Raw genomic sequence first — 25544 nt, forward strand, 5'->3', positions numbered from 1 at the left:
TAAATGTTCTTTTAAATAATAAAAAAGAATTTCAGTGAATAGTAGAATAGAAATGATGGATCTTAGGCGCTACAGGCTAGCTTGCTATCGATCAATTGTATTTCACTTTTGCCAACAATACTGTTGATTTATGTAAATTTGAGCTTGACAAAAATATAGAAATTCATTTTCTGGAAAAAATTGAAATTTATTACAGTTTTAGACTAGATTCATCGATTAAAAAAAAATATTTCCTAAGAACTATAAAATTTTATTTAAAACAAAGAATTCAAGAGGTGTATTGGAAACTTTAGAAGCTTAGATTATTTTACTTTAACTGTATTACAACTCTTTGAATAAAAATGGGAGAATCACAGTGTACAACAGCGTTACTTAAATTGGGCTAGAAAATAATAAAAATTATACGTTTAATGAAACTCCAGGTTTATAATGAACATTGTATCAAAGGAAAATAACATGCAAAATTCTAGATAGATTGAACTTCTTTAGCGACTTGCATTGAGTCTGAAGTGCGAATGGGATTTTAAGACATTTTACTAATGTTGATTCGGAAGTAGAAGAAACTTGATTAAGACAGCTTTGCTGTTCAGCACGCTTCAAAACTGTAAACGTTTATTATTATTAGTGATATGAAGTAATCATTATTAGGAAAGTGCTACATACAATTTGGTTTCCCTTGTGAGATTTCTATCCGAACCAACTCAAGTAGTGCCTGTTAGCATAGGCTATAACTTCTTCGCGAAATCAAATGTTTTCTCTGCAGAACTTGAACCACGGAACTCCGTTATTCGCCTGAATTTTAAGTAATCGTAGCAACTGATCAATCTTATGAAATTAGACCTGCTACTGCAATTTTGTTTATCAACACTGCTCAGAACAATATTTAAAATGAAAATCTAAGAATAAACGACGGCTAAATAGTTCTCCTCCAACGTACTTAAATTGTGCTTGGATCACGTTTTTTGTTTTCCTCTTGTAAACAAACTGACTGAGATGACTTAGATGTCACTATATAGGGAGCAGTCGGGACTCACGCCACTAACATGATTCAGCCCAGGGGTATTCTCATCATTCTCCCCCCCGTGTAGTTCCGAAGGCTCCAGATTACATCCTGCCTGGTCTGGCGAAGGTCCATCTACCTCTAAGAGTGCTAAATTGGCTACCGATTTCATAGTGTCTCCATTTGCTGAACGAACCACAGCCCTTCGCACTTGGCCATCTGGTGCAGTAATCACACTAACAACGCGTGCTCGTACCCAGCCATTTCTCTTCTGTTGATCGATTACCATGACCAGATCACCTGGTTTTAACGGCTTGGTCGGAGTAAACCACTTCGTTCGCTTAGTTAACATCGGCAAATACTCTTTGACCCACCTTACCCAAAACTTGTCGACCAGTGTTTGAGCCAAATTCCAGCTATCCCGTAATGTCCTGTTGGTAATCTCTAACGGAGTCACAGGTTGATGGATGCCAGTACTGCCATAGAGTATAAAATGGTTCGGGGTTAAGGCCTCTGATTCTGCGGCATCTAAAGGGACGTAAGTGAGAGGTCTAGAATTCACTATAGATTCTGCTTCAAGCATTACAGTCTCTAAGACTTCTTCGCTGGGATGTTGTGGATGGTCCGATATGACATCCATTGCGGCCTTTATGGATCTTACCATACGTTCCCATGGGCCTCCCATATGGGGAGTCGCAGGAGGGTTGAAGAACCATTGCGTGCGTGCATTAGTGAATATTACGGCGCAGTTTTCGTGGGCATTACGAATCTGACTAACGAGAAGGTTGTTCGCGCCCAAAAAATTGGTCCCATTGTCGGAGTAAAATGTACCTGGAGAACCTCTTCGCGCGATGAACCTGCGGATGGCCATAACACAAGACTGGGTCGAAAGGCTGGACACTAGTTCAAGATGTACTGCTCTTATAGTAAGGCATGTAAACAGTGCCACCCAACGCTTAACCAAACTACGCCCCTGCTTGACCATTAGCGGACCAAAATAATCTATTCCGGTATGAGTGAAGGGCTTGACGAATGGTGTCAGTCGAACAGCAGGTAAGGGTGCCATAATGGGAAGTTTAGGGAGGGCTTTCTTAACTTTACACCACTGGCATTCTTTCGCAACACGTTTCACTAGCGTACGCAAATGAGGAATGCGAAAACGCTGACGCATCTCATTGACTACTGTTTCATTATTCCCGTGCAACAGACGACGATGGTACTGATGTATGAGCAGGTAGGTCAATCGGTGATCTTTTGGCAGAAGGACTGGATATTTACCTTCTAACGGAGTTGCAGGAGCGGCTCCTATTCTGCTATTCATACGCATCACGTGGTGATCATCCATAAAAGGAGTCATTTGGTACAACGAACTTCCTTTTCTTATCGATTTTTGTTCTTCAAGAGGGTTATTGAGGTTTTGAAGCAAAATATTGTACTCTTCCGAATATGTTTCCAACTGAACCTGTCGCCATAAAAAGTTTTCAGCTGACGCGATTTCATCGGCTTCAAAAATTCCTTTTCTAGGGCGCCTTTGATACCACGCGACTAGTCTGTAAACATATACTATCGCTCTCAATAATCTATTGAACTGTGAGTATCGAGAGTAATCGACCAAAGGTTTGAAGGTTTGAGCATGAAACATGAAGACTGCTCGCATTTCTTCTTCAGGATTACCAATAACTTTAAATTTAGATGGCCATTCGCATTCCGGTTTCCTCAAAAATTCTGGTCCAGTGAACCATCGACATTGAGGGCTGAAACTAGGCTCGGCATTCCACTTTGTGGCCTCGTCCGCCACGTTGAGTTTCGTCGGTACATGCCTCCATTCGTTGATAGAAGAGTTTCGTAGTATCTCACCAACTCTACACGACACATACTGATGATAACGTCGACTATCGGACCGCAACCAGGACAGGACTGTTGTTGAATCTGACCAGAGAAACCTTTCACTAACTGGGAGAGTCAAAGCGTTCATTATCTTCTGAGTAAGGCGGCTACCTTCCACGGCCGCTTGTAACTCAAGACGTGGTATAGAAAGCGGCTTCAATGGTGCCACTTTCGTTTTCGCTGCAATGATCGCACATTTTGGGATTCCATTATCTAAAATACGACCATACACTACACAGGAATAAGCCATTTCACTCGCATCCACAAAAGTGTGAAGTTGAAGAGTGTTTAGACACTTGGGAGGCGAGTTTTTGAAGAAACATCGAGGGATAATTATTTCATTTAATTGTTTCAGCTTTTCACTCCACTTGAACCAATTTGCATGTAGTTCTGTTGGTAAATGCTCGTCCCAGTCACAACCGTACTTCCAAATTTCTTGCATTAAAATCTTCCCATGTACGATGAAATGGGCTATCAATCCAAGGGGATCGAAAAGTGACATAACTATTTTCAAAACTTGCCGCTTAGTAGGAATGACTTTGAGATCGATAATTCGCATCGTTTCCGCTTGGAACGTGGCATCGAAGGTGAAGACATCTGTGTGGGGTTTCCAAACCATGCCTAAAACTCGTTCAGATTTTTCTTTGGTACTTATCCCCTGTTCCAGGCTTAAAACCTTCTCTCGTGTATCTTTGGATTCACCAAGTTTTTCTAAAACTTCGGTAGAATTAGAAGCGAAATTCCTAATTTCAAAACCACCTTGCGCGTGAATTAGTTTTACTTGGTTGACTATTTTCACAGCCTCTTCTGGTGTGTCTACACTTTTCAGGTAGTCATCCATGTAATGTTCATTTACTATATCACTAGCGGCTTGCGGAAATTCAGTGGCATATTCCATTGCGTTGCGGTTTTTCACGAACTGGGCTATACACGGGGAACATGTTGCTCCAAAGGTAGCCACGTCCATCACGTAGACTTGCGGTTGTTGGTGCGGATTTTCACGGAAAAGGAAGCGTTGATACTGCTTATCAGGATTTCTAATCCTGATTTGGTGGAACATCTCCTTGATGTCTCCGGTGATAGCGATGTCCCTTTGCCGAAATCTCACGAGGATATCAGGCAGCGATGTGAGGAGATCTGGACCTGTGAGCAAAGCATCGTTGAACGAAATCCCCTGCACTCGAGCTGCAGCGTCCCATATCAATCGAATCTTCTCGGGTTTCTTGGGATTTTGAACCACCCCAAGAGGAAGGTACCATGTCTTCTCCGGATCTGTGTTTTGTAACTCCTGCGTAGTTGCTAGATGGGCATAACCCTTTTCCAAATATTGCTGTATTTGTTCGCGTATTTTGTTTTCTAAAAACGGGTCTTTAGCTAGACGCTTCTCTAGGGACTGTAATCGGCGTTCTGCCATTGAGAAGCTGTTTGGAAAACGTTGCTCCGGGTGCTTGAATAGTAGACCGGTCTCGAATCGACCGTCGACCCGTCGCGTAGTCGCTTCGAGTATGGCCAGAGCACGTTTCTCACTATCGGTTACATGACCTTCCGCTCTGGATTCTTCTACTTTCAGTAGTCGTCTAATCAATTCGTGTAATTCACGATCGCAGGACTCCGCTTCACAATGCACACTAACGGTTTCGATAGCTTGTGATCCAATCAATTGTTTCCCAAAAACACACCACCCTAAGCGCGTCTTAGTTGCGATCGGGTCATTCGCACCACCTTCTCGGATTTTCAAGGAAGTTAACAGAGTTGCGTGTTCAATACCGATTATCATACTAGGTGTGACCTTCGCGTACCCTTTAACTGGCAATCCTCGCAGATGTGGGTATATATTTTTCAAATATTCGTAGTCCATAGATTGCGAAGGAAGCAGTAGTTTTTCTACTGTACGAACATTGTTCAATCTGTACATTTTTTTCAGCGAAAGACCGGAAGCTATCACCGATATTCTTTGCGATTTTTTCTCTTCTCTTGTAACGTTGCCCGTCCAACTCAACCACAATGGGTCGGTTTGCCCTTCAATTCCAAGCTCGGTTGCAACGCTAGCTTCCAGCATAGTGGAAGATGAGCCGTCGTCTAGGAAAGCAATTACTTCGATCGACTTGCCATTTGCTTGCACAACGATGGGGAGGTAACGGAAAAGTGAAAAAGAACATCCGGTATGGTGATGAGCAATACTGACGTTCGACGCAGCGGAAGTACTTGGGTTTGCGGCCGATTGTGGATGTAGCAGGGGGTGGTGACGAACACGACAACCGTCAACATTACACTGTCTCGTAGAGCGACAAGGCCATTTTTTGTGAGGGATGAGGCAAAGGCGACAGAGCTTTTTCTCTTTTACTGCGTTCCACCTGGCGTCTTTGTTCAGACTTTGGAATATTTCGCAGTTAACGATTTCGTGGCCAGTATAGCCACAAAAAATGCACGCTTTCTTAGGATATTCCGTTTGCAATGAGATCTCTGTTGGATTATCGATAGCCACATGTGTAAAGAGCGAATGTTTTTCCTTACCAACTTTTTTCGTATTTTCATTTCTCGTGGGAACTTCTGGCATGATAACGTCACTGGCAGTGTTCATGAGTTCTGTCATGAACAGGCCGAACACCTCGAGATTCACGGTTGTGTACTGACGTTTGAACCAGGACCAATGCATCTGCATTTGCGGAGGTAATTTTTCAACAAGTTCTTGTATCAAAGTCGGGTTACATAGATGTTCCAAAAGATTTGTGGTTATCATATGATCAACCGTATTTTGAACGGCCAATGCGAATGTTATAATGGAGCGTAGGTTGTCCTCTTTCGGTGGAGCAGTTTTCCGAAGTGTTTTAAGCAGTGAATGAATAATTATTTCTGGTCTGCCATACAGTCGCTTCAATATATCCAATATTTGAGGAACGGACTCTGGGGTGGTAAGTTTGCTTTTAACCGCTTCCAAGGCCGGTCCACGTAAACAACGTTGCAATCGGGACAAATTCTCAGCATACGAAAACCCACAGGACATCGTGCTATTCTGGTACGTGCCGTAAAATAACGGCCAGTCTTGTGGATCGCCAGAAAAGTAGGGTAGTTCACGGGCTATCACTTGACGCGCTGCGAGTTGGGCTGCTGAAGGCATTTGATAACTGATCACATTCTTCCCCGATTCATCTGCCATTATCGGGAATGGAACACCGTGTGTTGATGTGGGAAGAGCTCTGTTTGTGTTGTGTAATTCGCCACCAGTAGGAATGGATGATGATGGTCTTTGGTGTTGCTCAACTATCGTTAACTGAGCCAAAGGAGATACGATTGTAGAGATGTCATGTGCGATATCATGATTGAAACCTTGCGTGAATCCGGGATACCTATTTGAATTGCGACTCGATTCAATCGAAACTGGAAGTGGTTCTGGCGTGTTGATTATAGGATTGTGTACGGCGGTGCAGCGTGGAGCGTAAATTTTACTTGGAATTTTAGGAATAGTTCCGGTTGAAACGTAAGGTCCGGCTGTCGTCACCGAAGGAATCGATCCTCTGCATACGGATGTCATGATGTTAGAATCAGTTCTCATGGCCAAATGTGGCGGGTAAGGTCTGGGTGTGCTACGAATAGCTGCCTTCGAAACAAGATCGTTCTGTAGCTGATTTTGTCTTTCGTTGCTGATCATTTGTAGCATCGTGGTCGGAGAAATTTCCTTTGAAGACCAGCGAATGGCAGACGGAAGATGGATCCCAGAAGCCAACCCAACAGCTGGATCATTCCGAATATGTGGGCTGCTAGTTGTACAAAACGCTACCTGATTGCTGGTTGTTACTGTAGATGGAACTACCAAACTAGCGTGAGGAGTGGATGAAGATGTTGGTGCTACTATAGTGTGTGAAATAATCTCGGCTGAGGTGAAACTGGATATGTTTTGAACCTCGTTAGGAAGGGCTGATGCCGGAAAAGCTTGGGCTGAACTACTAGATGGCTGCTGTGGTAACTCCCACTCGGTCGGCGCGTTTTGCCCCATATTACCCGTGGTCCCGTTTGCTAGCCACTCCGATACTTTCTCCCTACTACTTCTTTTACTACTGACACTTCCACTTCCTGCTTCCATTACTGCTTCAAACCTTTTCTTAATGTACTTTGCTTCCATGTCATATCTTTTTTTCCGCAATTCCTTTTCACTAGTCGCTTGTCGCTTTCTTGCTGCTTCATCTTCTTCTGCCTTTTTCTTTGCAGCGGCCTCTTCTTCGGCCAATGCCTTGATTTCGAGCTCATGTTGTTCTTTCAACAGCATTAGTTCCTGGTCCACACGCGATCTACGCGTTGAAACTGATCGAGCATCCGATTTTTGGGAACTTACGTTTGGTGCCAAGGGTACCGATGTACATGCTTGGCATCGCCACGAACGATCGGGATTTTCGATGGAGTCCGATACACCGGCGCACTCGTAATGGGCCCAATTCGAGCACAAGTCACACCCAACCATCCGATCGTTATCTGGTTTATCGCAGTGCAGACAATGTGCGTCTGTGGAGTTTCTTGGCTCTGCAGATGCCATAACAAATTTTTTGAAGATTGTTGATTCGGAAGTAGAAGAAACTTGATTAAGACAGCTTTGCTGTTCAGCACGCTTCAAAACTGTAAACGTTTATTATTATTAGTGATATGAAGTAATCATTATTAGGAAAGTGCTACATACAATTTGGTTTCCCTTGTGAGATTTCTATCCGAACCAACTCAAGTAGTGCCTGTTAGCATAGGCTATAACTTCTTCGCGAAATCAAATGTTTTCTCTGCAGAACTTGAACCACGGAACTCCGTTATTCGCCTGAATTTTAAGTAATCGTAGCAACTGATCAATCTTATGAAATTAGACCTGCTACTGCAATTTTGTTTATCAACACTGCTCAGAACAATATTTAAAATGAAAATCTAAGAATAAACGACGGCTAAATAGTTCTCCTCCAACGTACTTAAATTGTGCTTGGATCACGTTTTTTGTTTTCCTCTTGTAAACAAACTGACTGAGATGACTTAGATGTCACTATATAGGGAGCAGTCGGGACTCACGCCACTAACATGATTCAGCCCAGGGGTATTCTCATCAACTAAGGAGAAGTTTAAAAACTGATTCCTCATCAAAAATTGTTTTAACGGTTTATTATTGAATGCTCATTATCCTATTTTTTTTTCAAAGCTTAAATTAAGGCAGAAGTTTTTACTCTAGATCGCATCACGATAAGCTTTATCACAGAAAATTTATAGCGGTTCCTAGTATGACCTGATTTTCTTAATCATTGAACTTTTTAAAATAAATCTCCATCCAGTGTTGCCACAATCAAAAAATCTAAAGAGAATAGATTCAAATGGATTCATTTATAAATTCATATTATTCCCGAAAATTCAAAAAATTTGACCCTCTCAAACTGCAGGCAAGTTTGCCAGCCGATTTTTAAATTTAGGATAAGAAGATATTTTTCAGGCAATTTTCTTTGTTTTTATAGCTCTGTAAGAAGATTGAATTTATTTAGAAATTTTTTTTTGATGATTTTTTGAGATTATTGAGTTATCTGTTTAATATAAATAGGGGAGAGTGGGGTATCGTGGGCCACTTTTAATATCTCAGATGTGTGTTGAGATAAAAATCTCAAACCAACTGTCATCGTCGTCGCTTTGCGTAAGCATATTTTTCTATATGTTGTTGACTGAAATACGCATCATATGCTTCTTTTATTAATCAAGCTAAAAAAAGTTAGGAAAATTTACTTACATATTTAAAAACAAAACCCATTAATTTCATCGATGGGGAACCTAAAGTGCATAACAAAAATATGCTCATACGCTTATGATTTTAGTTTTATGATGATCTTTCACGTGGAAAAGGAATTTTTGATGAAACATCAATAAGTCACACAAACGCAACCAATTTGAAAATCAAAGCTTGTGGGGAATCGTGGGCCACACATCTTGAATCACCTATATTTTTATGTTGTTATACACATTCAGAACTTAAAATACGTTTTTTCTATCTGTAAAGTTTTCTTATGCCAAATGAGGAGTTATGGAAAATATTTTGTCCATCCTATATAAGAAATTTTACCAAAACGTTCGCGAGCCAGGTTTTGGATTCTATGCGATCATACACAGCTCTCTTTGCATGTTATTTGGTCAATTTGGATTTGGTGGCCCACGACTCCCCACCATTTTTCAAAATCCAAAAAATATTGTTTTTTTCAAACAGTCAGAATTTTAGGAAAAGAACTTATTAAAAATTTAAAAAAATACCTTATGATACCTTGAAAATGTAGAAAACCATATCATTTTTTATTTTTATTTTATCTTTTATAATAAAGAAGTTATAGAACAACGAAAAAAAGTGGCCATGATTCCCCACTCTCCCATACATTAAAAATAAAACTAAGAAAATGTACACCTCAGAAATTATAAAACACTTAAAATATAAATAAGTTTTAAACACTACAAATTCAAAACTTTCAAACAAAAAATTGGTATGGGGGGGGGGACCAAATATTTTAATTTTTGGTGAAAATGAACCGGGAAAGGTCTTTTCTCTGCCCATGCAAAAATTAGTGTTACTGTATTTTTTTCTTTAAGTCCTTCTACGAAACACATCGTGTATTAATTTGGTAGAAATCGGTTGAGAAACACGAGAGTTTGAGCGAGAAAAGTGTTTTCTGTCATTAGACCACTCGCGGTATGAAAAAGTATACCACATGCGTTATTCAAAAACCACAAAAATCATAAAAATTCGAAAAACCATCATTTGATCACCTCCAGTACGTTTAATGTTAAAGAGTGTTGACTAATTTTTCTGGCTTATTATTTCTTAAAATATCCAAAAACATTTCCATCAACTTTATTGTTCTTAATTTATTTGTTTCAGATAAATATTGTTATGATTATTCTCTTCATTTAACATTTATGTTTCATCTCAATTTTAACGCTTGACAAAAGGCTATATCACGATTGTATATTTGCTTATGCTTTTGACAAAAATAAATGGATTCCACAGAAATTCATTCTAGTTTAAACCTAAAATTCAACACTTGCCTTACGTAAACCAAAATAAAAGTATTTTACTGTTTTGGGTACCTTTTAAGGCCAATAACAACTATGAAAAATTGGATGGCTCCAGAATTTTGCAGAAGTTCAAGCAAAACAAAATTTTTGGAATTTATATGGAAAAAGTGTCATTTTTGTTCAAAAATTTTATAGCTTAACCATAAGATTTAAATTACGGCAATATATACAGTACTACCAAGGGGTCCGATACCACAGGTTTGGGGTAGGTTTGACCCACCAAACACAAGAAATATTTAACACATGAAGCTCTGCTTCAGTTTTGGTACAGACTGCGACGTCACAATCACGTAAAATCTGTTTATCTACAATGAAACTTGCCTTTTTCGTTGATAATTCAAAGAATCTGCTAAGATTTTTTTTACTTTGAAGGCATGTTATTCTATAAGAATTCCCGTTCTTCAAGATTGGCACTAGAAAAGTTGGATTGTTTAGTAATTTTACAATGAAATAGACTATCAAAGTTAAAAAAAATTGTAGTTTTTCAAAACTTAAATTTGCAAAAATTTAAAATGAATTTCAAAATATTACGAAAAGCTGTACAGGATATCGTATAAGTCTTCTAAGCCAGAGGTCATGAGATCGAGTTTCAGTCAAGGCATACTCTTTCTGTGGGCTGATGGTGATAGCATTAGTACGATGCTAGCCTTCAAACCCTTGAAAGATGTTTGCTTTAGCCTAAAGTAGAATTTAGATCTCTTCAAAGAAGCATGAAGTTTCACTGAGATCCTATATGTATGTGTTCGTTAAAAAAAATCAAAAATCACATATTTTAACAAATTTTGTCATTTTGGAAAACAGAGTTAACAATAATTTATTGATGTTAAATGTTCTACATAAGAATTGTATATGGTAAACCGGTTGGATATAATCATGACAATCAGTTGAACACTCAACAACTACCAGCTAGATAAATTAACAGCTGATATCTTTCATTTTCGCACTTTTTAGCTTCTACATGCTCTGCGTTTAATAATAAAATTAAGAAAAATACATAATTTAATCTTTTAAGGACCAACAAACTTCAAATAGAGACCTTATTTACAACACAATCAAAATAAAATCTGAGTTCGGTCTGAAACGTGTTTTCTCTTCGAAATTCTTGCCATTATTGTGCAAAAGTTTTGTGACGACACAAAAAAAAATTAAATATGGCTCTTCCAACTGTTTGAAACAAATAAAGAATTTTCAAGATACTCCAGCTGGCTTGAATCCACAATTCATTGTATTTCAGTCTCCCGTTCTATAAGAAGAGACTTAGCTGATTTTTCCAAATATTGATGAACGCCACAAATTTCTAGATTTTTCATTTTTTCCCAATCAAAGCAACCATCGTTGTTATCAAATCCCTGCATTTTCACCATGTTAATGATAACTACCGCTGCAACTTAGCCAACGATCCACGTTTCTGCTAAAATTCACTTCTTCTAAATGCCACAATTTCTAAAACTGTTTCATTCCTTTTTGAATCCTCAACACCAATTGAGGATCACATTTTTCACAACACCAGACAGTTCGACACAACACTAGACAATAATTTGTTGAAATTTTGATAATATGAAATTTTCAGCTCCGAAATAACACGTCTGTCACGTTTTACCAAGGCCTACTTCCATATTGAGTTTTTTTTTAAATGTAAAAAAACATTAACACGTCTGTCACGTTTTACCAAGGCCTACTTCCATATTGCGTTTTTTTTAAATGTAAAAAAAAAAAACATTAATTTTATAAGCACCACTGCACTGCTTCTTCACAAATCGGGGTTCGGTGGTAGCATTCGCTCGCTGAATGGCTTTTGCAGTTCAGTTGAACTAATTGAATTATTTTCTTTATTTTTTTAACTCAATACTTGAATCATCAAAAGTTTTTTTTAAAAATTTTTTTGTTTTTCTAGGACAGTTCCTAGTCCCAACTTTTGACACCAACACTTGTTTTGACCTGTCAAGGAATTTTTTTTATTTAAAGAACGCAAAACTGTAATGAATTCAAATTTCATGTATTTTTGTATTTTTGTGTTGAATAGTTCTAGGACCGATATCCTGATTTAGACCTTTGCTTCCCAAAGTGGGAAAGGGATGATTTTTTTTTTTTCAAATAAGTCCGGAAGAATATCAAATTATTCGGCTCCATCTCGAATGGATTAAAGGAAGTTATCTTATGGTCTCTTGGAAATCAATACAAACTGGTATTAAACTTGATAAAAAATTTCTAAACGAACTTTTAAAACACAGTGCAGTGAAGGAAATTTTACGATTCCACACGTAAGTTGTTAATTTCAATTTTTTTTTAAATTTTACTTTTAATGCCAGTTTTACCTGACTTAAAGATAGTCAGATTGTTAAGATAAATAATTTCCTGAAAAAAAATTCATAAATTTTTTATTTGTTTTTAAATTAAAGGATCTAAGTGATGTTCATTCTAATATCAACCTAAAATTTAATGCACTTTCATCATCCTCATCATAAAACCGCACATGGCTGGCCACTAGCTATCGATTTTTCCACCACCCGATTTAAGAAGGGAAAGTTCCACAGACACCGCAACAGGGAGTCGCCGCCGCCGCCGCCGGTCGTCATTATTATCTGCTGCTGCTGCAAAGTCTTCTACCCTTCCGCTCTTGGAGAGCACTGAAAGACATAACCGAGCACATTAAAATTTCACACAGCTTCCCTCAGGTTTTCACTTATCGTTTACCCCGTTTTGCTTTCCTTTCCTTGCAAAAGAAGGGCTGGTGGGAAAACTGGGCGATCTTCAACTTTTGAATCGCACGCAAAAAGCGTGCTTTAAAAAGCTCCCATTTCTATTCATGCGACACCACAACACAACATAAGCCGCTGCCGTCGTTGCCCCCGTTGACGAAAATAGAATCACACGAGAGAGAGACCCCCGACGGTGATGGCGGCGGTGGCGATTTTTGGGTGCAAGGGAAAACGAGGAGTTGGGATCAGACCTCGAAAAGCAAAATATTCACACAGGACCTACCCCTAGCAAAACCAGGAGACCGAACCCCGACGACGACGACGAAAGCAATTTAAAGTTTTGCACATTCACTAATGATGTTCCCTTTTGTTTCTCTTTTCTCGATCCGCAGGTAAAGAAACAGCATCAACGAGGTTTTTCGTCGACATCGTCGTCATCATCGCGTTTTTTGGAGCTTCTTCCTTAACGTGGAGTCAAAAAAGGAAGAGAGGTTTAAAGCTCCACAATTTCCCCGCTGCTGTGACTCATTTTGGCTGTAGCCCCAAGGAAGTGTTTCCTGGAAAAAAGGAGTAAGTGACTTTAAACCTGTGAGCCGGCAACAAACAGCTGTTTTGAGTAGCACCACTTGGTGAGGTAAGGGGGGATGACAGTTTCAGAGGGTTTCTAATTCTTAACGACTTTTTGAAGGCCAATTAACGAGAGAATCCCCTTTCGGTGTACCCTCCTAAGAGCTTTTCTGCCAAACCAGACAGACGTCTGAGGTTAGGGAGTCACCGTTGAAATTTGAAACTGATTCCGACTATCGATGTGGCCAGGATTGAGAAGGCGAAGCAAAGCGACTGTGGCGAAAATTTAAATAAACACCAATTTTGTGGTAATAATAATAAAGGCACTAATAAAGCCCCGAAGGAGCATATTGTGTGCCCGGGGTTTTTGCTCGAAGAGAGGGCCCGTTCATCGGGATGTGACACTCCGCGCTAAACGTCATTCTTGGAACAGACATTCCCTGTTTTTTTTTTTGCAAGATTTCCAAGTAGGCTGCGGCTGTCTTGGACAGCCGCGACAAAATTCAGGCAAGCAGACGACGATGACGATTATAAACCGCTTCAGCACTAACTATCTTTTGCTCAATGTTGCCAAGGTTTCAGCAAGAAAGAGCGCCGCATGCTAAGATGAAAATTAAAGACACGCGTCATTTCAGCTCTTTCTCCGCGACCAGTTGACGTGGCGTCGTCGTCATCATCGCTTTTCCAAGTCATGGCCTACTACTTTGGCAAGAAAGGGTTAACAGAATAATCGAAAACAAGCAAAATTGTGTTTGCCGCCACAATCCACCACCGCCTACTGAGTCTGAGAATTTTCAGGAAGATGCAGGTAGCGGAACAAGTGACAAAAAGCCACCAGTTTGAGGTTCTGGTTTTTGCCTTCATCCACCCTCTCTAACAGATGATTCAATAATCAACACAACAATAACAACTTGCAGTAGTAAGAAGAAAAAACATCGGTTCATTCATCCGCAAACAATGAATGAAAGAGCACCGGCTTTTTCTGCTCGGGTTATGAAAACCCAAATTTTAAGCTCCAGAATAAATTACAATCAAGTCAAGGAGAAGGCGATCAATTTTTACTTATCCACGGAGAACTTTAAATTTTCCAATGAGATAAAAACACCATAGTTGAATTCATTCCTAAAAAGTTAAATCAAACCTGACCTAGATAACTCCCCTGTGGAACTTCGGAGTGAATTCTATGTTTCATTCCCTTAAAAAATGTTTATTTTTTTTATTTTATTGATTTTGAGAAGTCCAGTGCCTCACAACCGTCGACGACGCATTATTGTTGTCTGCCGATGCAAGAAAACTGATGACACTGAACGGAACTGTTCAATTACCTCCCAACGACGAGCGATCGTATTCGAATCGCGTTGCGTGGTTGCTGCTCGCCGAAAACACATTTGCATTACCCACCTTCAATTGTTGTTATTATTATCGGGCTGCGTGGGTGGTTTTTCGGGGCTTCGATCAATTTTTGTCGTCGTCACGATCAACCCAGATATTGGCGGCGGCACCGACATGAAAAAAACAGGAAAGAAGCGATTATTTTCAGAAACTTGCCGAGCTGCGATCAATGACTGAATTTTGTGCAGACAAAAAAAACATTTTTTGTCAATTCTTTCCACCAGCCACCACCTGAAGATTTATCGTTCGATTGTCGCTTATTGGAATGCAGTTTTTTTTTCGTGCAAGTGAAATCAATATTCATTAGCAGTTGTCGGCGAATTTTTTGTGTGAATTAGCTCAAGAACACACATTAAGGTGAAATTTGAATCGATAATTTGACTGTAAACTTTTTCATCGTAAAATAACAAAAATGACAAAAATGACAAAAATGACAAAAATGACAAAAATGACAAAAATGACAAAAATGACAAAAATGACAAAAATGACAAAAATGACAAAAATGACAAAATGACAAAAATGACAAAAATGACAAAAATGACAAAAATGACAAAAATGACAAAAATGACAAAAATGACAAAAATGACAAAAATGACAAAAATGACAAAAATGACAAAAACGACAAAAATGACAAAAATGACAAAAATGACAAAAATGACAAAAATGACAAAAATGACAAAAATGACAAAAATGACAAAAATGACAAAAATGACAAAAATGACAAAAATGACAAAAATGACAAAAATGACAAAAATGACAAAAATGACAAAAAATGACAAAAATGACAAAAATGACAAAAATGACAAAAATGACAAAAATGACAAAAATGACAAAAATGACAAAAATGACAAAAATGACAAAAATGACAAAAATGACAAAAATGACAAAAATGACAAAAATGACAAAAATGACAAAAATGACAAAAATGACAAAAATGACAAAAATGACAAAAATGACAAAAATGACAAAAATGACAAAAATGACAAAAATGACAAAAATGACAAAAATGACAAAAATGACAAAAATGACAAAAATGACAAAAATGACAAAAATGACAAAAATGACAAAAATGACAAAAATGACAAAAATGACAAAAATGACAAAAATGACAAAAATGACAAAAATGACAAAAATGACAAAAATGACAAAAATGACAAAAATGACAAAAATGACAAAAATGACAAAAATGACAAAAAATGACAAAAATGACAAAAATGACAAAAATGACAAAAATGACAAAAATGACAAAAATGACAAAAATGACAAAAATGACAAAAATGACAAAAATGACAAAAATGACAAAAATGACAAAAATGACAAAAATGACAAAAATGACAAAAATGACAAAAATGACAAAAATGACAAAAATGACAAAAATGACAAAAATGACAAAGATGACAGAAATGACAAAAATGACAAAAATGACAAAAATGACAAAAATGACAAAAATGACAAAAATGACAAAAATGACAAAAATGACAAAAATGAAAAACATGAAAATAAAATAAAAAATTGACAAAAAATACAAAAATTACAAAAAATAAATTCATTTGAAAAATTTTAAAAATAAGAATAACTGCAAAAATAACAAAAATGACAACAATTACAAAAATTAAAAAAATCGCTCAAATAACAAAAATTACAAAAAGACAAAAAAGTCGATTAACATTTGAATACTTGAGTTTTTTTTAAAACTGGAAACAACAATTCATTTAAAAATTTTGCAATTGAAAATTTTGTTAAATTTTTATGTTGTTTTCTGTAAAATTTTTGTGTCATTTTTGTATTTTTGTATTATTTTTTCTGTCTTTCTTGTGCCATTTTTGTGCCATTTTTGTTTTATTTGTGTGTGATTTTTTGTGTTTTTGTTTTACGTTTTTTTTGTGTGCATTTTTGTCATTCTCACGTCATTTTTCGTTTATTTTTTGTGTTATTTTGCTTTTTTTGTTTCATTTTTGTGTCAGTTTTAAGATATTTTTTGTCGTTTTCATATCAATTTTGTGCCACTTTTGTGTCAACTTTTCGGAATTTTTTCATCGTTTTTGTTTCTTTTCATTTTTTGTTTGTTTCATTTTTGTGATATTTTTGTTTCAGTTTTGTGGCAATTTTGTGCCATTTTTTGTCGTTTTTGTTTGACAATTTTGTGTGATTTTTGTGCCATTTTTATGTCAATTTATCGTTATTTTTCATCAGTTTCCTGTTAGTTTCTTTTTTGTGTCTTTTTGTGTCATTTTTGTGTCATTTTTGTGATGTTTTTTGTCGATTTATGTGTCAATTGTTTGCTAGTTTTCATCTGTTATGTGCTATTTTTTGTTACCCTTTTATGTTATTTTTGCGTAATTCTCGTCGATTTGTTGTCATTTTTGTACCATTTTGTAATGATTTTGTAATTTTTCCATCAGTTTCGTGTTATTTTTGTTTCTTTTTTAAGTAATTTTTTGTTTGTGTCAAGTTTGTTCCATTTTTTTTTGTCATTTTTGTGTCATTTTTGTGTCATTTTTGAGTCATTTTTGTGTCATTTTTGTAACATTTTTGTATCATTTTTGTATCATTTTTGTATCATTTTTGTATCATTTTTGTATCATTTTTGTATCATTTTTGTATCATTTTTGTATCATTTTTGTATCATTTTTGTATCATTTTTGTATCATTTTTGTATCATTTTTGTATCAATTTTGTTTAATTTGTGTATCATTTTTGTGCCAATTTGGTGCCAATTTGGTGCTATTTATGTGTCATTTTGATTATTTTTGTGCCATTAATGTGTTATTTTCTCTTATTTTTGTGTCATTTTTGGTCTTTTTTATTGTCAATTCTCTATAATTTTAGTGTCATTTTTATGTCAAAATTGTGTTATTTTGTGTCATTTTTGTTCTTTTTAATGTAACTTTTGTATAATTTTAGTGTTATTTTTGTGTCAAATTTTTACCATTTTTTTATATTTTTTGTGTCATTTTTGCGACATTTTTGTGTAATTTTTGTCTCATTATTTTAGTCATATTATGATATTTTTGTGACATTTTTATGTCATTTTCGCGTCATTTTTGTGAGATGTTTGTGTTATTTTTGTGTCCTTTTTTATATCAAAATAACAGTATAATGAGTTTCGAGTTATTTTTGTTTCATTTTAATGTTATTTTTGTGTCAAGTTAAAGCCATTTTTGTGTCAGTTTTGTGTCACTTTTTGATGTTATTTTTGCGTCATTTTTTATTTGGAAATTTTTCTGTTATTTTTGAGTCATTTTTGTATCATTTTTGTTTCCTTTTTTGTTATTTTTGTGCCATTTATGTGTTATTTTCTCTTATTTTTGTGTCATTTTTAATCTTTTTCGTGTAATTTTTGTATAATTTTAGTGTCATTTATTTGTGGCGAATTTGTGTCAGTTTTGTGTCATTTTTGTGTCATTTTTTTTTATCATTTTTTTGTAATTTTTCTACCATTTTTGAGTCATTTCTGGGCTATTTTTGTTTAATTTTGTGTCATTTTTGGGTAATTTTTGTGTTATTTTTGTGTCATTTTTGTGTCGTTTTTGTGTCATTTTTGTGTAACTTTTTTGTCATTTTTGTTTCATTTTCTTGTCATTCATGGTTTTTTTTTCATCTGTTTATTTCTTTTTTATGTTATGTTTGTGTAATTTATGTGATATTTTTTCGTCATTTTTGTGCCATTTTTGTGTCATTTTATGTCATTTTTGTATCAGTTTTTTGTTATTTTTGTGTTAATTTTAAGTCCTTTTTGGTATCTTTTTTATGATATTTTTGTGCCATATGTGTGTTTTTTTCGCGTCATCATAGATACATTTTTGTTTCAGTTTAGTATCACTTTTGTGTCATTTTTGTGCCATTTTTGTGTCTTTTTGTGTTATTTTGTTTTCGTTTTGTGTTATTTTTGAATTTTTTGTAATTTTGGTGTCAGTTTATGTCTCTAAATGAATTGTCTCTAAATGAAAATGACTCTAAAATGACACAAAATGATTAAAAATTACACATAGTGAAGCCGAAATGAAACAAAAATGACACATAGATAAATAACACAAAAATTGCTCAAAACAGACACAGAAATGACACAAAAATTACTAAAAAAAAACACAAAAATGCCACAAAAATTATACTAAACGAAAATAAAATAACATGAAATGACACAAAAAAAGCACAAATATGACACACATATAATTCTGAAATTGAAAAAAAATTTCACAAAAATGACATCAAAATAACAACTAAATAACACCAAATGATATAACATGTTACAGTTACGCAAATGACAAAAATTTAAAAAAAAAATGGCCTATTGCGACATTTTGATACATTTTTTTTATTATTTAAAGCTGTTTTTTTATTGGATTTTTTTCATGTGAACTGTTTTCAAAACGTGGAAAGACACATTCCCCAGAGGGATCATCTTCAGAAAGATGATTTCCATTGCTAAGAAGCCAATTTTCTCCAACCCCTGTTCCTAAAGAAATTACCTATGAAAATTTTTCAAATCGAACCAAGAATGCAGTATATCACGGGCGGCACGATTGATCAAAATTTATTGTTCCGACCGGGGCTAAAAAATAGCTTCCTCAACTTTTCCTCTAGGTATAACCTATGTCATCCGCGAGGCGTATCGTTCACATTAACGTTTTGCCAGGGGTTAATTCGCGAACAACAATTTTCCTTCCGCCTTCCCCGCATTGAAAGACTCATATTTTCGAAAAGTAGCAGGAGGGGAAATTGCAACCGCAACAAAGCCAACCACATCGCGAAGCTCTGTTTGGCCGGAATTCGCGAAGATTAAATATTCAAATCGATGTTTGCAGCCGCGCATTATTTTTATGTTTCCAACCCGCCGTCGTCATCGTCCTGGATTGAAAATATGTTCCCGCAGGGCTGCGTTCTCCCCCTTTTTCCTTAACCACCCACTCACCCTTCATTTCACCCACCAAGGGTGCCACAAAATTGCGCGAATATATTTTCAATTAATAACACTAGTTTACAAAATTTAAAAAAAATCGTGAACTTGATCAACTGACCAACATTTTTAATGTAAAATCGGGCGCTGAATCCGAAAATGAAATTCAAAAAAATCTCAGTAGAACCGTTTTTGAGTTATGCTCCAAATATGAAATTTCGAAAAAATTAAAAAAGTTCTTGTACTTAGATTAAAATATCTCGGACGGCATAACAGTAATTTGAAATCCCTCTTTTGCATATTGAAGGTGAATAAGTTATCTATTGATCATTCTAACACTGTTTCTGCGTTTGACCAATTGTGTTGCTGATATTAGTGACTTTATGAGAAACAAAATTATAAAAAACGCATTTTTTTAGAGAAAATTTTGTTTCAACGAAAGTTTTAGACTCGAAGGTAGCAATTAAAAAATCTGATTTTCTTTTGCGCTTAAATGTCAATTTAAAACAAAGATTTCAAGTGGTTATTTATCAAAATCGGTTGAAAATTGAAGAAGTTATGGCTACTTTACCATAACTGAAATTTTTGGAGTTTTTAATAATTTAACGAACCGCAGTACACTTATCATAATATAAGAAGAATGAAACATAATAAACCTCACTCGCTCCAAGTCAAAATTATTTATTAGCTTATCAGAAGGTCACATGCCAAGTTTCAGGAAGATCTGACCATAGAGAAGGGTTGCTTAAGTCTCAAACGTGAATAAAATTTTGAGATATTTTGCACGGAAGGAACGAAAAATACTGGTTTTTCATCAATAACTTTTTTCATTACTAGCTGATTGTTTTTTATGGTTGATTTTCTTAAAGCCTAAGTTGAGACAAATTTTTCACCCGAAGACTGTAACTCGATTGGATTTGAAACAGAAAAGTTATTGAGGTTCAAAGATTGTATTTTAGTCGAAAATTGTCGTATAAAACGCAATGCGTAAAAAGTACTCATTGCGTGTTGGACAAAATTTGCGGCCTTTGAACCGCAATAACTTTTCTGTTTCAAATCCAATCGAGTTACAGTCTTCGGATGAAATATTTGTCTCATTTTAGGCTTTAAGAAAATCAACCATAAAAAACAATCAGCTAGTGATGAAAAAAGTTATTGATGAAAAACCAGTATTTTTCGTTCCTTCCGGGCAAAATATCTCAAAATTTTATTCACGTTTGAGACTTAAGCAACCCCTCTCTATGGTCAGATCTTCCTGAAACTTGGCATATGACCTTTTGATAAGCTAATAAATAATTTTGACTTGGAGCGAGTGAGGTTTATCATGTTTCATTCTTCCTATACTATGATAAGTGTACTGCGGTTCGTTAAATTATTAAAAACTCCGAAAATTTCAGTTATGGTAAAGTAGCCATAACTTCTTCAATTTTCAACCGATTTTGATAAATAACCACTTGAAATCTTTGTTTTAAATTGACATTTAAGCGCAAAAGAAAATCAGATCTTTTAAATGCTACCATCGAGTCTAAAACTTTCGTTGAAACAAAATTTTCTCTTAAAAAATGCGTTTTTTATAATTTTTTTTCTCATAAAGTCACTAATATCAGCAATACTGTTGGTCAAACGCAAAAACAGTGTTCAGATAATCGATAGATAACTTATTCACCTTCAATATACAAAAGAAGGATTTCAAATTACTGTTATGCCGTCCGAGATATTTTAATCTAAGTACAAGAACTTTTTTAATTTTTTCGAAATTTCATATTTGGAGCATAACTCAAAAACGGTTCTACTGAGATTTTTTTGAATTTCATTTTCGGATTCAGCGCCCGATTTCACATTGGAAATGACCTTCAGTTTACTGAGTTCAAAAATGCTGTAAACTAGTGTAATTGATGATGATACCGCTTGAAATTCTGCCTTTGCTGCTGCTGCTGTTGTTGATGAGCTTCGAAGAAAATGAGAACGCGAAAAGCGGCAGCCTCGGTGTATGCATATTTTCCAACGCAGTTCTCATGTGGGATTTTCGCGATGTTCAATTCTTTTTCCCGAACCCTAGGGCAATGCGAGGCACTTTCTCCCAAGCTATCTCTCGCTCGTGCCACCACCGGAAGAAGAAATATTGAGCTGCCAAATCGAGCGGAAATCTTTAGGGACAAAAGCAAAAAATGCGCACCACAGCCAATACACTCATTCCACTTTTGCATTTTCGGTCGAACGGGAAAAGGTTAATAAATAAAAATATGCTTCATATGTTGAATGATGGGCTTTAGAGGAAACTGGAAGAAGGGAGAGGGGAAAATTTTGACGGAAGAAGAAAGCAGCTTGATCTCGTTTGGCTCTTTCGGATCTGCCGACGCATTTGATATCAATCAAAAATGTTCTGCGTGGAAGTGGCTTCGGAAATAGGCAATCGTTCAATGTGTGGTGGGGCAATAAATTTCAATATTAGGTTTGTATTCGTGGAAAGGGAGGTTTTATTTAATGAAAAATAAATTTAATTTTCGGAGGAGCAAGTATGTATATTAAATTGATAAGAAGGTTTGAAAGAAAATATTAATTTGTTTAGCTTTTAAATGTCACGTCTTCTAAATATGAGAAAATCTGTAAAGCTTGAAGCGACTAAGACGGTGTATGTCTTTTCTTTTCAAATTTAAACCAAACTTATACCTACCTTTAAAGCATTAATTGAAGCCCTAATGAGTCATATTTCGATAAAGTGTTTGGCACCATGATCAAATTACCAAAAAGTTTTTACTTATTGAATTTCGTTCAACAAAAGAATAATATGAAAAAAGTATCATATTTTTGTCAAGTTTTGCACCGCCAATGCAGTTGCATCACTAGAACCGGTATGAAATTGGCTTTCTTTTGCATATAGTTTTATTGCCTATACTTTACGTAAACGTATTCAAAATCCAATGCAAAGCTGAATTTAGGTGTAGGGATTGTCTCAGAAAATTCAAATTGATAAAAAGTTCGAAAAACAGCTACCTTTGAAAAGCCGTCATAAATTATGTATTTTGTATTTTAAAAATCTAAAGATGCCAAAATGTGACAAATTAAGTCAACTTTCCAAATCACTTTTTAAAACAGCTTTGGCGGTTGATTGATTGGAAAGTACGGGTTTTACAAAACTTTTTTACATTTTTGTGGCCATGATCTTAAAAAAAAAAATCAAAAAAATGTTCAATGTGTGCAACATATAGCTTCTATCTTCAGCTTTCTCAGGCACTAAGTGAAATTTTTTTCGAACACTTGATAACTGATTTACAGCCTTTTTCTGAGCCATGTTTTGTCATAAAAAACTTCTTGGAATTTAAATAACTATAAAATAATTGATTGTAGCTGAAAATTGTCTGAGAAGCATATTTGAGTCACGCTATAAGCTTTTCAAATCAAGAGAGTTTAGGCGATAATGGTGTTTGCCGTCATTTGACCGCATGCGGTATGAATAGGTATACTACATGTGTAATGCGAAAACCACAAAACTTAGAAAAGTTTTAATAATGCAAAAATACTTGCATTTTTTTAAATAAAAATTGTCCTGTCTTTTAATTCGCGAAAAAAAAAATTATAATGCGTAATCATCATTTAAAGTTCCAAAACCGTAATTTGACCACCTCCGGTACGTTTAGTGTAAATAAAAGTATCCAGCAGCCAAAATTGGCCAAATAGGTAAAAGTATCCCACCAGAACTTTAAAATTAAATCATCAATAAATTAAAATCGAGAAATATAGATTGAAAGAAAAAAACGATTTGAATGGAACTTTACCCACTAATGAGATTTAATAAAAATAATTTTTGGAAAAGCTTGATTTTCTTTCAAAACAAATATTTAATTTAAAATTTCAAATATTAGAAATTTTACCTTTTTTCTTAAACTGAAATTTTTCTCTGTAATGGAAAACGTTGATGTACAGCTGTGATATCTCGAAAAAAAAATTGTTTTGGCCAAAAATCTACTTTGTGGGACTTAAACCAGTGGTTTTTCGGAAAACCGACAGTCCCAGAAAGTCTATTTCTGACCAAAAAATGTTTATACCTATATAACACTAGATCTCATTGTTTCATGCATTTATAAACCATTTGTCAATTTTTTTTTTTCGATTTTCCGATTATTTTTGGTCCCCGCTTTGGTGATTCTTGAGGTTAAAAAAACTGGAATTTGAGGCACCCTTAAATCAAGTCCGATTGAGCTGAAATTTTACAGAGGTCAGTTTTTAAGGCAAATCTACAAAATGTATATGATCGGTACTATAAATTCGACATGACGCATTTTGCTGCCATCAGCGCCAGATTAAGGGGCGGGGGCAATGGGGAGCCTTCGAGGTATAAAAAAAGTTAAACATAACTTTGATCATACTACTTAAAGTTTTGGAAATCATGGAAATCAAAACTAGAAAATTCGAACTAATACACCAGAGGGAACCCCCTGAAACAACATCTCGAATATTTTAGTTGTGTTTTATGTGCCTTCTAGAAAAAATATTGCAGGATTTTCACCGCATTCTAGCGGACTGATAAAATCGGGACATCATTTTTTTTTTCAAACTAAATTTTGAAATTATTTATTAATTAATTAATTAATTTAATTAATTATTTGAGCACAAAACCCAAGATGATTCACGGATTATTCGAAGAAAATTCAAAAAGAACGTAAGAAAAACACCATGATTTTTAAATTTTATCTAACATGTCAGTAACTTTCGTATCGTTTTTCAAACTCTCGAGAAAAATTATTTAGCTTAAGATAACTTATTAAAAAACTGAGCTCAATTTAAATTTTCTTCATAATATTTCGGCCACCGTTTGTTGCTTTACTTGTCCAATTTACTTTAAAAACCTGGGCAAAAATTTCGGGGAATCTGGAATGTTTTGCTTCGCTACGTTTATATTAATTGAATCAAAGACTTTTTCATAAACATTCCAGAATTTTTACCGGACAATATCCGGGTAAAAACCAGGTATCATAGAAATTCAAAATAAAATCAAAGAAAGTGAAAAGAGAACATTGAAATTCATTCGAAATCATGAGTTTTCTAAGGCTTTGCGGGTAATAAAATTAATCAAAAAAGGCCAATCTAGATGATTGCACCGATAATCATTTTAAAAACATCAAGAATGGAGAAAAAAAACTACTGTAGTTGTTTGTATTTGACCAATCGGCAATACTGAGTTTGTCTATTTAATTTCTATTTAAATTCCAATGTAAGTTGTGCAATTCGAATTGAAACTTTTCTAGCTGTGAGTATCAAAGTCTTATAGTATTGATTCTGAGATACTTCTATTTTATAATCATCCTCTGCTGAAGTAAATATCCTGAATTAAGCATTTAATTTCCAATTGACTGTTCATTTTCTTATAAAGCTCATCGTAAAAACAATCTCGTAGTTGGATTGCAAATTTTCATGAGTGATTCTTTAAATATAGACAGTTCTATTTTTTAATCTTGCCTTCTTCTAGATTTTTAAGCAGAGACTAAATTCATTGGGATTTTCATCCCAATGAATTTAGATTTTCAAGTACTGTGTTGTTCCTTCAGTTTCATGATTTTTCTGAGTATTGAGAACTCGATGTCATTTTTTAAGGCAGGTACTAAACTTTTTTGGATTTCTTATCTGATGTTATAATTTAAGGTGGCCAGAGTTTTTTCAGCACGTACCAGGGCTGGACAAATCCGGGCAAGTTTATCTAAAAAACCTGCAAAATCCGGGCATTTGATTCCAAAATGTTGTCCAAAAATCTGGGCAATATCCGGGCAAATTTGGTCAAAACCCAAGATTTACTAAACGCAAATCAAGAAAAAAATGGTATTTTATTTTTCATTTGCAGTTTTTGAATCGTATTTTAGGCTTTCGAAAACCTTTTCATGATAATTTTTATAAAACTTGCTCAAAAAAAATTTGTTTAAGGTACATAAATAGGGGAGAACTGTACAAGACGCACCAGCAAGGTAAAATGGCCCATCCCATACTTTCTCAAAAATACACTATCCTTTGGCTCCGAATGGAGCCTTTTCATTGTAGC

At 35.3% G+C, this 25544-nt stretch overlaps 1 protein-coding gene across 1 annotated transcript; it reads right to left on the reverse strand.

Annotated features, from left to right (window-relative positions):
* Positions 1–998: 998 nt before the first annotated feature.
* On the reverse strand, positions 999–7415 carry LOC129754035 (uncharacterized). Its single transcript, XM_055749891.1, has one exon. The coding sequence runs from the start codon at positions 7413–7415 to the stop codon at positions 999–1001; it is 6417 nt and encodes a 2138-aa protein (XP_055605866.1).
* Between the last annotated feature and the right edge of the window lie 18129 nt (positions 7416–25544).

This window comes from Uranotaenia lowii, chromosome 3 (genome assembly GCF_029784155.1).
Source record: "Uranotaenia lowii strain MFRU-FL chromosome 3, ASM2978415v1, whole genome shotgun sequence".
Lineage (NCBI taxonomy): Eukaryota > Metazoa > Arthropoda > Insecta > Diptera > Culicidae > Uranotaenia > Uranotaenia lowii.

Bases quoted from the DNA above. Each gene is read 5' to 3' on its own strand.
- LOC129754035 (XM_055749891.1), bottom strand. From the start codon at position 7,415: ATGGCATCTGCAGAGCCAAGAAACTCCACAGACGCACATTGTCTGCAC.